The 14,235-nt window shown below is 41.5% G+C and overlaps 1 protein-coding gene across 10 annotated transcripts in view; it reads left to right on the forward strand.

Annotated features, from left to right (window-relative positions):
• LOC147027036 (calcium-activated potassium channel subunit alpha-1-like) overlaps positions 1-14,235 on the forward strand; it is a 278,274-nt gene that overhangs the window by 153,873 nt on the left and 110,166 nt on the right. For 8 of the 10 annotated variants that reach the window (XM_085883106.1, XM_085883110.1, XM_085883114.1 and 5 more), the window contains 3 exons: positions 4,458-4,533; positions 4,650-4,820; positions 5,667-5,758. The exons of 1 other annotated variant lie outside the window; for it this stretch is intronic. In XM_085883106.1, coding sequence (XP_085739232.1) covers positions 4,458-4,533; positions 4,650-4,820; positions 5,667-5,758 — 339 coding nt within the window. The remainder of the gene's footprint in view (positions 1-4,457; positions 4,534-4,649; positions 4,821-5,666; positions 5,759-14,235) is intronic. One more of the 10 variants, XM_085883108.1, reaches the window with a different exon arrangement.

A 14,235-nucleotide genomic window follows, 5' to 3' on the forward strand; every position in this document is an offset into this window, starting at 1 on the left:
TATGACAAAATCATTGACAACTCACCATATAGCACAAATTTTGAAATACAACCAAGCTTGGAACAAACAGTAAACATGGAGGTAACAAAATAAAGTAAAAACGCGACAAACGACTGGAAACTTATCTTTGAGAAAGTTGGCAGAGACCCCATAGAGAACCAATCGTCACCTCAAAAACCAGAACCGGAAGTGATAATACTTAATTATTATCGATTTATTAATTAGTTATTTATTTTATTTCTCCTCCTGGCAATATCTCAAGTATATTTTGAACGAGGAAGCTGATATTTGGACACGGGAGTGACCAAGTGATTTGGCTCTCAAGGGTATTTTTGATTTATTGATTAATCAATTAATCGATTAATTATTCATTTTTCAATTAATGGCTTAATTTTCAAAAAGTTACAGGTTCAGATGAAACAGTGGCGGTTTAGGCATGCTATTCGGCAATTGATTGAGAAGTTAATTATTTTATGATTATTATTGATTTATTTTAATTTTTGCAATTAATCAATTATTATTATTGTACACCGCTCCCTCTCAATTCCGACTCTATATGCTGCAAGGTGGCATCGCCGGGCGCCGAAGACGCGCGCTCGAGGATTTGTCCTTTATTTATTTATTTGGCAAGGGGGCGGTGTACTTTGTACCACGACATGTTCTTCCTTTTTCTAGTTTATGCAAAAAAGGAAACAGTATAAAAGGAAAAGAAACAAAAATATTTTCTCATAATTGTCAATTTATTTGTAACATTACAATTAATTTGAATGCACTTACATTTGTGTAGGACTGTCATAAGCATGATTACCCTCGCCGAAGAAGAGGGTATTGTGTTTGGGTCCGTTTGTTTGTTTGTTGTTTGTCTGTCTGTCTGTTTGTTTGTTTGTCCGCACAGATCTTTCGTGGTTTTCTCCGTATCTGCTTGTCGGATTGAGCCAAAATTTTCACCAGAGGTGCGACGACTCATGTATAATGTTTTAATCATAATTATGATGGCATAGGTCACGTGGCATGGCAGCCATGTAAGAAAAACTTTGGACCTCTGCATCTCTGAAACCGCACCAAGGAAAAAAATTGAAACTTGCCACGTGGCAAGTACTCCTCATGGGGAATAAATGTGATTTTATTATTTTATGACCTCATCGGTGCCTTTGTTATGACGTCATAATTACATATATAGAACGCTACATCTGATCAGTATGAAAATGTATGAGAGTCATGTTGGGATAAAATGGTTCACAGAAAAAAAATTGATGTCATCGGTCATGTGATTCAGCAGCCATATTATTATTATTATTTTTTTTTTAAACCTTCAAAAATCTTCTCTAAAGTGGCTGAACAGATCGAGGCATAACTTTACATGTATGGCCGCCTATCCACGAGGAACAATAGGGTCGTAAATATGATGTCATAGGTCACATGGTTTGGCAGTCATATTGGAATTACCCTAAAACCTATAAATAATCTTCTCCAGAATGGCTTGACAGATCGAGGGGAAACTTCACACAAATCTTCCCCAAGCCTTGGGCGTTCAAGTTTGAGGAATAATTGATAGGTCATACGGTTTGGCAGCCATATTGGATTGAAGAAAAATATTAAATAATGTTTTCTCTGGAACTGCTTAATCAATCGAAATGAAACTTCATAATTATTATCTAGTAGTGATGGAGAATACATGTTTTAAATTTCAATTTGATCGGAGACATATTCTGGCAGCCAGATTTTTTTTTTTGATTTGGGTTCTTTTTGTTTTGTTTTTATTTTATATAAAAAAGCTCACTAGGCTGTGCCTGGATGGGTTTGAGGGTAGAGGAGTAGTAGCTGAAATGTGAATCCTATACAGGTTCCCCCTGATGACCTCATCTTTGCTTTTTGCTTGTTTGGGTTTCTTCTGATGACTCCAATGTGGGGCTGTACCTATTTGGTCTTCCATTTGATTTGAGTTGAATTTATTTTAATCCCATTTTAAATTCAATTGAATAATGAATACTAATTTTTGAAAATGTCATGGGTCAGGGTCAGGGTCAGGTGTCCAATTAAAGCGGGGTTGCATCAAAGCGGAACATCTTGGTACCTGTTCATCACTGCCAGCAGCTGTAAAGTGGCAGTTCTTATGATTTCTCTTATTACCTCTGCCACCGAAGGTGAAGGAGTTTATGTTTTCACCCCTTTCTGTCTGTTTGTGTACAGAATATCTCAAAATGTTATAGACGGATCCGGATAAAATTTTGTGGACAGGTTGGGTGTGTGACAAGGACTAACTGATTAGATTTTGGTGAAGATCTAGATCCGGATCCAACTACAATAATTTTTAAAGTGATTCTTCACTATTGAGAGAGAGGGGCAAAAACGATATATAGTACGATATCTCAAAAAGCTGTGGATGGATTCAGATGAAACTTGGTGGACAGGTTGAGTGTGTGACAAGGAAAAACTGATTAGATTTTGCTGAAGATCCGAATCCGGATCTGGATACGAGATTTATTTAATTTTTAAAGTGATTCTTCACCATTGAGAGATGGGGCAAAAAAATATAGGACTGTATAGCATGATATTTCACAAATGTATTGGGCCTGATATGTTCTCCTAGAACAGCGGAGGTATGCGCTCTACTGAGTGCCCTTCTAGTTTTTAATGTACATTTATACCTCGATTTAAGTTGCCCCCTTTTACATTGATTCAAAGTTGCATTGTCCATCAATATGTACCCAAGCTTTGAATTACGTCTCTTTACATCAAGGTTACGTCGTTCAAGTCACGTGCTTTGGCTTTTTCCATCACCAATTTTCCTGAACTGCCCAGTGTTACACCGAGACATTGAGTTCGATAACGTTATGAAGCTCGCAGACACGAACACAGCCACACATGGTTTGCTGTTTCAAGACGTGTCTGCATTGAAGTGTGATGGAGGTTTTCTACAGTGAGTGCTGCATCCCACTTCAATGACAACACGGCAAACCGTGTGCTGTGTGCGGATCGGCAGCCTTCGTCCAGTGTTGCCGGATCTGAAAAGTGGAAATATCGTGTCGGAAGCTCAAAATAATCGTACATTGTCAAATCTTTGGATAATGATAACATTTTACTCACCAATTTTATTTAACCTCCATCACACTTCAATGACGACATGTCAACGACAAACCTTGCATGGCTGTGCTGGCAAAGGCAAGCTTCATGGATGGAGGAACATTTCTACATTCTGTGCCCTGTGCGCTTGTCGGGTTGTACCTGTTCCTGTCGTCCTGTACGTAATATTTCAGTATGGAATGTAAATTTAGACCGATTACATGGCACCACAGTCGAACACTATGCCACCATGGCTATTGTTCATACTGTATTACCTTACGTTGTTGTAGTCAATGTTAAACATGGAAATTTTTCTTCTACTGGTAATTCAATCAAATGAAATTCAAATTCAAATGATTGGGTGGCTCAGGAAAATGAGTGACGGAAAAGCTTAAACACGTGACTTGGATGACGTAACTTTGGTGTACAGTGCACTGTACTTTATTCTGCATTTGCACTGTTCAGACCTACTGTCTTCCAAATCATTATGAGTTGTAAGCGTGCTGGTGGTGATAAGAGTTAGCCTGTGGCTTAGAAAGCGTGTAAAACTGTAAATCTGGAGGTGACATTGGATATTATATGCAAAATGGCGAGTTGTGATCATGCTGTCGATGTTGGTCGGCACTTAGGTTTGCCTCCAACAACCATACATACAACTTATAAAAATACAGAAAAAACTTCGTGAAAGTGTTGAACATGCTACACCATTAACATCCAAGTTAATTACGAAGAAAAGGAGCTCTTTAGTGGAAAAGATGGGACGTATGCTGGCCAGGTGGATTTAGGACCTCAATAGAATGAGAATGCCTGTGAGTCAAGCCATCATATTGTTTAAATTCATCATTGCCATTGACGTGATGAACTTCCTCCTGCCTTCCATCCTTCTTCATCTGATCATAACTCACTGTCACTCTCACTGTCTCTCCCCTTTCCCTACCACCACCACAGCATATTTTACACAGTATTTTACTGTTCTGTACTTTAATAAAATTATTTAATTTCATTTTTTTTTACTGTCAAAATATGTGTTAGATTGAGTGCTTAAATTATCTCTGTTTAAGCCAGAAAGTTAATATCGTCGGTGAAAATTACGACATCCTCCTTCCCAACTCCCACACAGCCTTATTCCATTACTGTATTTCTTGTGGGGAAAAAAAAGAAAGATTTGATTTAAGTCGTTTTGATTTAAGTCGCAGTTTTCAAGAACACATCAGAGACGTAAATCGAGGTATACCTGTATTTGTTGAAACTGTTTTGGTAACATCATATTATAAGTTAATTAAATTCAAGTTCAAAGCTTAAAAAAAAATACATCGTAATTTATTTTGTTCTTTCTTGTACATTATTGGTTTTTGTTTTTTTTTATGTGATATTTTGTTTTCTTCGATTTTCAGTAATTCCATAAAATTGGTGAACCTATTGTCAATCTTCATTAGTACCTGGCTAACAGCTGCTGGTTTTATACATCTGGTGAGTGTCTCGTTCAATCGTCTCTACTTCCTCAGTTTTGCCCCACCTTCCTGCACCTTTTCCTTTGAAATTCAATGCCTGTTAAAATGGATCCATTCTTCAACTTCACCATTCAGGTGGAAAACTCTGGAGACCCTTGGCTGGGTTTTACAAACCCACATACGCTGAGCTACTGGGAATGTGTTTACCTTCTCATGGTGACAATGTCCACTGTGGGATATGGAGATGTATATGCAAAGACCACCCTTGGCAAGCTTTTCATGGTCTTCTTTATTCTCGGGGGGTTGGTATGTACATGATTTATTGACACATATGTTTCATCTCCGGGTTTTAAGATGGAAGTTATCCCTGAAATCCTTTATTGTAACCTCTGCTTATTTGCACAACATATAGGAAAGTTCCACTCTTTCGTAATTATGCAGTGAATTGTGAATATCACAAATGTCCATTTTAACTGCATATATGTTAGAAAATGCGATGGAGCTGTTAAATTATCCTTTTGAATTAATATATCCATGTGCTCTATAGCTTTTGATTACACGATGAGTTTAAGAAGTGTTTAGGTTTCCTGTTGATTTTTTTTTTGATAATTTTTTTTTTGCAACAAATATTGTTATGCTGATGCTGATGTCATTAGAAATGAAATATCTGTCATGCATACTGATTTAGTTTTTTGTAATCCCACTGAACCACTGCCACACTGTTATTTGGGTGTATAATCGTAATAATGGCCTCGACAGATCATTATCTCTCTATGATGCTTGATATGCTGAGCCTGCACATTTCCCTTTAGGGGTTGTTGTCATCTTTTCTCTTTTCTCCTCTCTCTCTGTCTCTGTCTCTGTGTGTCTCTCTCTCTCCCCCCCCCACAAACCCCATCTTACTTGCTCACCCTCCTGCACCTGCCAACCATTTCCTATCTTTTCTACTCACTTTGCTCTTCCTTGCCTACCATGGAACTTCTCGTCCTCCTTCTTGCATCCCTACACTTTGCTGCCCTTTAATCCTCTATTGGTCTTTCTTGCCAAGGTCAATAGAACACAACCTGCCCTTTTCCCCATATCCATTCCTACTCATCTCCTTCTCTTTCCACTTTCCCTCCACCTTATTCCTTTCCTTCCCCCTGTCCCTAGGCCATGTTTGCAAGCTCTGTCCCAGAAATTATCGAACTAATTGGAAATCGGAAGAAATATGGTGGCTCATTTAGTGCTGTTAGCGGAAGAAAGTAAGTGTAAAACACATACATCATGGTGACACAGCCAAACACGACACCATTGATTATGGATATAGACAAAGAGAGAGCTGAAGAAGAAGCATTCCAAAAAAAGAAAAGAAACTAAAAGGAACCATGCCATATGAGGGGCATTCAAAAAGTTCTTCACATGAGATGCTCACCCCAGTTCAAAACAAACCGTCTCTTATTTTTCAATACATTGTCAAGTGATGAGGATGTTTTTGGTCCAATCGCTTGGGTTATGCCTGTAAGTACTTGAGTCGTTGAGAGAAGTATTTGCAATCGGTTACAATTTTCTCACATATCTCCCTTTTATTCCAATTCAGTTATGCGAATGGTGAGAAAGTAAATGTCTCCACAAAAACAATTTAAACGTGTACTGGTTCTAATGGCAATAATGTACACAAGTATAAATTAGAACGACACTCGGTTGAGCCCATCCTTCCGCCAGGCTGAACAGTTTACAGTTTGTTTCCCACTGATAGGCTGGATCTGCCACCAGACCTAAACCAAAATCGAATCGGCTTGTTATTGTCACATACCCAACTCATCTACCAAGTTTCGTCCAAATCCGTGCATAACTTTTTGAGATCATGCTGTGTTTCCTTTTTGGGGTCTTCTCTCAATGGTGAAGAATCACCTTAAAAATTATTGTATTCAGATCCACATCTTCACCAAAATCGAATTAATTCATCCTTATCACACACACCTAACCTGTCCACCAAGTTTCGTCCAAATCTTTCTCAAACTTTTTGAAATATCCTGCTCAAAGAGAGCCAGACAAACAAACAGGGGTGAAAACATAACATCCATCCACCTGTTATGGCGGAGGTAACAATATTAATAAACAGAGAGGAACCATTCCCTCACCTCTCTCGGCACAAAGACAAGGAAAAGCCCTTAGATTACACCCGGGATACATAAAGGCTATTTAGCAAGCAAATCATACTTTATGGTCACAAACCTTGCATAAAAATGCACCAATGGGAAATAAGTCGAGGGTCAGAGTATGTATGTAAGAAAAGCAGGACTTGGTGAACGTATTGGGGAAGGAGGTAGCAAAGGAAGGACAGCAAAAAATAGAAGACTATAGGGTCTGTGGGCTTACTTGCACGATTCAGGAGTACTTGACCATCTGTGCTTCCCTCCACCTCCCCCCTCCTCCTCAGTGCTTGTGCTTTCCACAACATCCCATTGTCTGTGCTGATGCTCACTGGCTCAGAAGACATTAAGCTAGCACCAAGGCAGGATGTGTTGACAGATATGAAGGATCATAACATTCCCTTTCTTGGCTGTCAGTGCCCTCTGGTGCTTTTTTTTTATGCTCTCGACCTCTCAGTGCCTTCTCTCATTCTAAAATTTTGAAGCGCCTTTTATTTTTTCCACACGAACATGGAAAGTAATCCATGCCCCACGCATGCCCCTGGCAGGTATATGGAGGGAGGCTTAAAAGGGAGGGTGGGATGGGGGTACTTTGGCCTTGTGGGATCAACTTGTGACTTTTGAAACTGGTTCGCCTTCTGCTGACTCAGTGTATACAGCGAGACAACACTTTGTGCACATATAAGCCTTACGTAGACATGTTATAATGATTTCCATGCCTGGTGTTGGCTGAATGGTTAGGGTGGTGGACTTGGGATTTGAGGATCCTGAGTTCAAATCCTCCTTGGCTGTTGAATTAATACCAGGTGGGGTTGACTGCCTGTCATCCTCCCGAGGTTGGCAAAATGAGTGCCAGCTTGCTGGTATACTGTGTCAGGGTGGCGGACCCGTCCAGGATTGTACCCAATAGCCAAGGAGACTGCTTAAGCAGCACCGACACTCTGCACAGAATATGGTCCTGATGGATGGATGGATGGATGGATAAGGATCTCTCCACTTTTACACTTATACCAATGCATCCCAGAACCACCACTCACCCCCCCCACCCCACCCCAATTTTACCCTCTGTATAATTACAAAAAAAAATATATATATATATATATATATATATATATAATTTGTTTCCAAGTGCATTCATATATTATTAATTAATAAGCAAAAAAAGGGTGACAGGATAGCATGGAGGTATACACACTCATCTAGAAGCTGTCTAGCTGGTTTTGAATCCCGGCCCAGCCATAAACTGTCATCCTGGTGTTTCACATGCAGGGCGAGGCATCAATGTGTGGGCAGTCCCTCGGATGGATGTTAGACTGGGCGTCCCATCTGCCGGCATTAGTTGGTGGACATTAAAGATCCCACGGTGTTCTTCACAAAGAAACAGCAAGAAATTGCCAGCACCCTGAAAAAATAAATACAAATTACTGTCACCTTCAGTTGAACGTCAGACTTGATTGACCAGAGTTTTTTTGATGTATGGGCCAGAGAAAAAGATTCCCCTGCCGACCGCATACGAAGGTGCAAATAATTAGGTCCATCAATGTGGTATAATCTTGGATTTTTAACTGGTATACATATACTTTTTCTGCATGTCTTGGACTACTGTATTTCATTTCGAGAACTTTTTGAATGCCCCACATGTAGCTGGTCTTTACATAATTTACAGAGTACTTTCTCCAGTTCCACGTGAAGCCTCACCTGTCGTGTCGTGTCTATCTCTCTGTAAGGCAACAGAACAAGTATCCTCCTAGTTCTGTACATTTTTGCTCTGGAAAGTTTTTATCCAACAACTACGATAAGATGACAGGGGCAAAGGAAAAAAAATTATACTTAAACTAGCAGAAGCACGTGATAAAAACACCATGAGATAAAATAAATAAATAAATAAATAAAAGGAAGCCTTTTATTTTTGCATCGGTTGAAAGAGCTCAAAAATGGGAGGTTATTTTTTTATTTTATTTTAGGGTTTTTGGATTATTTTTCCTGGAGGTTTTGATTAATTTGAAGCAACATTATACTTAATTTAAAAAATAATTTCTCCCCAAGGAGCATTTCCATGTTTCAGGGTGAGACAGACAGACAGACAGGCAGATAGACAGAGAGCATTAGCTATATGTATGTGTATAGATATATTAGAGATTGAAGTACTTAAGTCTGACCATCGGAGAAATTAGGACCTGACATGGACAATTTTCCTCCATTTCTTTGGTATACAACATCTAGGCTCACTGAAGTGTAAGGTTACAGAGTAGTAGGTACCTCACTGCGAGTGGGGTATAGTGGCACAGCACATGGATGTAATAAGCAAGGGAATGGACAAACATGATGAGGAGAAGAAATAATAACGAACCTGCAAGTGAAAGGGTTTGATTATATTGAAAGGTTCATGGTAGTCAAAATAATCACAAATAGGGATGGAGGCTGATGCTCTCAAAGTGTAGGGCACTACTGACTTGAAGCCCTGGAGGATTGAATGACTCTGGATGATGTTTCCATTAGTTGGAGAAAAGAGAAACGAAGGAATTGAGGTGATCAGTCAACTTGGATTATGGGACTTCCACAAAATGGGGTGACTGCAATAATGCATGTATCCTGGAGGGACTGGGGAATGTTGATAGAGCTCAGAAAAGCAGAGGGACCATCACCAGAAGGGAGACAGTGGAACACCTGAGAAGTCACCATCCTGTCTGTGATGACAATGCAGCAGGCCCTTTGCTGTGGCTGTTCAAAGGCCTGGAGAGAGAGACCCCTTTTTCCCCCTTGCATCTGTCATTTAATGTCTTATAGACAAGTGTAAACGTTTTGGACAGCCGACTCAATGACCCCCTCACAAGGTGACTCACTTTATGATACAACTTCAACAATGAAGCAATAGATCCCCAGGCAAAAATGCTCCAGTTACAACTGTAGTATATGAGAGTAGTACGCTCATATACTATTGTTGGTAATAACCGAGTCCGGGTGAGCCTTCGATACCTTTCACCTCATGGACGCGCATGTTCGAGAACTTCATGCTGGCGGTAAATGATGATGCACTTTCTGATGCGAGGAAGCGCGCATTGCTTACACACTGCCTTGGAACTGAAGGGCCGCGTTTATTCTATACCCTCCCAGTTGATGGGGACACGTACTCTGCTGCTGTTGGTGCATTAACAGCCTTTTTCATGCCAAAGATGAATGTTGTTTTCGAACGACATAAGTTTTGTCAATGAGCACAAAGGCCGGATGAATCGACTGCTCAGTTCGCTGCTGCTTTACGTGAGATTGCGGTTAATCGCGAGTTTAGTGACCTCTCTGATGCAATGATATGAGATCAGCTCATGGAAAAAACCCTAACAGCTCAAAAACGTGAACGGTTGCTTTTGGAACCGGAGCTTCCACGACAGAAAGCCTGCGTAACAAATCGAATCGGTCATGGCAGAAGCAAAAGCGATTACGTGTGGTATGTCGACGTCCTTTCAGGATGTAAATACAATACCAGCACGTACCAGCGTGAGGAAATATAGACATGACCCCATCCACTGGGACACATCAAATGAACCTGCAAACCCAAAATTTTCACAAGCTCGACAGGTATGCCAAGAGAGTACTTGTTATCGTTGTGGATCTGCAATGCACTTCGCCAATTACCCCAGATGTCCTGCAAAAGATATAAATTGCAGGCAGTGTGGTAAAAGTGGGCATTGTGCTAAAGTGTCGCAGTAAAGACCATAAATACCAAGTGTGGGAAGTGACTGTGTCAGATGTGACTGTTTTCAGCATAAACACACAAGCCTCTGAACTAATTAGAGGGAACCTATTTTGTGATGTTCGTCTTTGCACACCTGATAGACAGGTATACTCAGCTAAATTGCTGGTGGACACAGGTTCAGTCGTTTCCATACTCCAGAGTCTACCTACCTGGAGCATTTCAAGAATGCACTTCTTACAGAACCAAAATTACACTTGGGGATTTACCTAAAAAAAAAATCGATCACTGTCGTTGTCTTCAAGTACAGGTGTGACAACCATGTTTCTGTTCCTGCTGATTTCTTCATTGTACCCTCTGGAACACCTATACTTGGCATGGACCTCTTCACTGCTCTCGGACTGAATATTGTTAATGGATGTGTTACTATGCCTGCTGTTGGCTTAATGGTTAGGGTGGTGGGCTTGGGATCCTAGGATCCTGAGTTCAAATCTCACTCGGCTGTTGAATTAATACCAGGTGGGGTTAACTGCCCGTCATCCTTCTGAGGTTGGCAAAATGAGTGCCAGCATGCTGGTATCCTGTGTCGGAGTGGCAACCCATCCAGGATTGTGCCCAATAGCCAAGGAGACTGCTTAGGCAGCACCAACGCTCTGCACAGAGTGTGGTCCCAATGGATGGATGGATGTGTTACTCCTGCATCAGTACTTAGTACCTGTGTGCATCAAACATTGGCTTTGCAGACATGTAATCCTAACGTCACTGGAACTCGGCTTTGCCAAAGGATTTGTACATAGAGTGAAGATGAGGCCCGATGTGGTGCCAATCCAGCAGAAGCTTTGCCGTTTACCTTTTGCTGTCCGTGATGCTGTCTCGCAAGAAGTGAAAACGCTTGAAGAAGCGGGTATCATTGAGAGAATTGACTCTTCCGAATGGGTTTCACCTATTGTCGTTACGCATAAGAAAACAGGAGGTATACGATTGTGCGTGGATCTTCATGAACCCGATAAGGCGATCGTAATAGACAGTCATCCACGTCCACATACTGAGGAGGGATTCGCAGAACATCAGGGAGCGAGAATGTTATCTCCTCTTGATCTTCAGAGTGCATATCATCAATTGCCCTTGAATGAGGAATGCAGAGACCTTTTGGCTTTCATAACACACGAGGGACTTTCCCGTTTTTGCCGTGTTCCTTATGGTCTTGCTTTTGCCGACCTTGCTTTGACAGATATTAGCTGGCCAGGAGGGCATCCAGTGTTACTGAGATGACATAATTGTGTATGCTTTGTCTCCTGAGAAACATGAGGAATGTCTTCAAGCTGTTTTGAATCGTATTGATCAAGCAGGCTTAAAACTGCATTATGACAAATGTCATTTCAGAAAGGTTGAACTTTCTTTTCTGAGTCACGTGATCTCAGAAAAGGGCATGAGCCCAAACACCGAACATGTGCTGGCAGTAACACAAGCAGCACCCCCACAGGATGCATCTGCTCTGCGTTCTTTTCTGGGTTTGACTTCTTGGTACTCCAAATTCATTCCAAATTTTGCGACAGTCATGGAGCCACTTCATGCCTCACTGCATAAGGATGCTGACTTCTCCTGGACTGATGCTGCGCACACTCACCTTGAAAAAGTAAAAAAAATTGATTGCTAACAGCCCTCCACTTGCTTTGTTTGACCCTGCTCTGACCACCATTGTGACCACAGACGTATCTGATTATTGACTCGGAGCAGTGCTCACTCAACTTCATGAGGACTCCACAGAGGAAACAGGAGCATTTGCCTCATGAACGCTCACAGAATGTGAATGCAACTACTCTACAGTCGAGAAGGAAGCACTTGCCTGCATCTGGGCAACTGAGAAATGGCATAGTTACCTGTGGAGTTGGAAATTTATCCTGCGTACAGACCACAGTTCACTGACCACACTACTGTCTTTGAAAGGTCTTGGTCGAGCTGGAATGAGAATTGCCGTTGGTCATCACACTTACTGTCATTTAACAATGAAATTGTGTACAAACCTGTCAATGAAAATGTGATGGCAGACTGCTAATCGTGGTTACCACTCCACATGACAGAGCCTTTCCACGAACCGGATATAGAAATGGTGGCTTTAGTGTCCGGTGACTGCACTGCTGTACCTGTGGAACAATTCAAGGAAACTTGCAATAGATGCCCTATTCCACAGAAGGTGTGAGGATATATCTCCAGAGTATGGCCTTGCAATGTGAAGGGCATTGACCCAAATATACTTCCCTACTTTCGCATTCGCAATGAACTGGCTGTACAGGAGGATTACTTGATTCGGGGCACTCGCCGTGTGATAGTGCCGACAGAACTTCAACCCAAGTTAATCCAGCTTGGCCATGATACGCATCAAGGTATCAAGACTCCCAAGTGGAAGTTGCCATCAAGTTGTGCATTACTTGCAAAATGCATGATAAAACAGCTGTCACTCAGGTTCTACCTTTGCAACCAGTTCTGCTCCCTCATGCTGCTTGGGAAAAGCTTGCCATCAATATAGTGGGACCACTTGATAACAGCCAAAGGACTGTCGTTATGCCTTTACCTTAATTGATTACATAAAGCCAGAAGTAGCCTTTACATCCCAATATACATCTGCTACAGTTATCAAGTTCCTGACTACAGTATTCAGTCGTGAAGGAAATCCGTGGGAATTTATCTCTGACAATGGATCTCAGTTTGTTTCAACAGAGTTTGAAACATTCCTGCAGGAAAGAAACATCAAACACTGCCGTAGTTCTCTCTATTACCCACAAGCCAACGGGGAGGTTGAATGATTCAACAGAGTGTTTGAGGACTGTTTTCATCCTGAAATCTCGAAGGGAAGCCCTGGAAAGCATTCGTACCAGACTTTTTGCAACCATATCGAGCTACAAGACACGCAACAACGCATCAGATCCCTGCTGAACTTCTACATGGACGTACATTGCACACCAAGTTGCACATTGGGGATCGTCAAATCAGCGTACCTGCTGCAAGACTTGGGGATGTGAGATGCTGTGTTCAATAGAAACAAGCAAAGTCTAAACGATACACAGATAAGCGTCGGGGAGCGAAACCTTGCACCTTCCAATGTGGTTCTTTCATGTGAGTTTGGAAACTTGGACTTCACCAGAAAGGACAAAACAAGAATACCCAACCCCTCAAGATCAGTGAACAGAGAGGTCCTGCTATCTTCAGACTCGCTAATAGGAAAGTGTGGAATGCAATTCATCCAGCACCTGAAATTCAGACCTCAAATGGACTTCCTGCTGGAAGTACGACAGGTTCAGAGGACTCTCGGGCACATAGTCCTGTCCAACAAATGCCTCCACAAGTTTTTACTCCAGGTGTTCGTCGTGGGACGAGACATTGTCGAGCCCCTGAGTGGACCAAGGCCTTTGTCATGTGACATGTTACCTTGCATTACATGCTCACTATGCTTTTTTTTTGGGGGGGGGGGTACATTACCAGTTGTTATTTTCAAGAAAGAAGGAATATGTGGTATTTGGAGATACATGAATGTTCATGAATGCATGATGAACCGGAACTGACGAGGCGGAACCGAGAGTGATGTGAGTGGGCTGTCGAGTGAGGGCAGCAGGAGACGCCATGAAAAACGGTTGAGTTTAAGATCCTTCGTGTGGGCTGACTTTACTACACAACACGAATACTTGTGTTGCAGGCTCTAAGACGTCCCCTTGACCCATTGTTACTTGTGGCAATCAATATGGTTGCTGCATTGGCCTCATAATACTCCCAATGAGGGGGAAGTGTTAATTGCTTATGATCATTCCACAGCAGATTTTTTTTTTGTGGTGCGCACATGCATTGGAAATGGAAACAATGGCAAAATGAGGGGGAGAGTCATAATTTATGAATGAAGGGGAAG

This window comes from Eptatretus burgeri, chromosome 5, assembly GCF_056783735.1.
Source record: "Eptatretus burgeri isolate ZD-2024b chromosome 5, Ebu_testis_v1, whole genome shotgun sequence".
In the NCBI taxonomy this organism is placed as follows: Eukaryota; Metazoa; Chordata; class Myxini; order Myxiniformes; family Myxinidae; genus Eptatretus; species Eptatretus burgeri.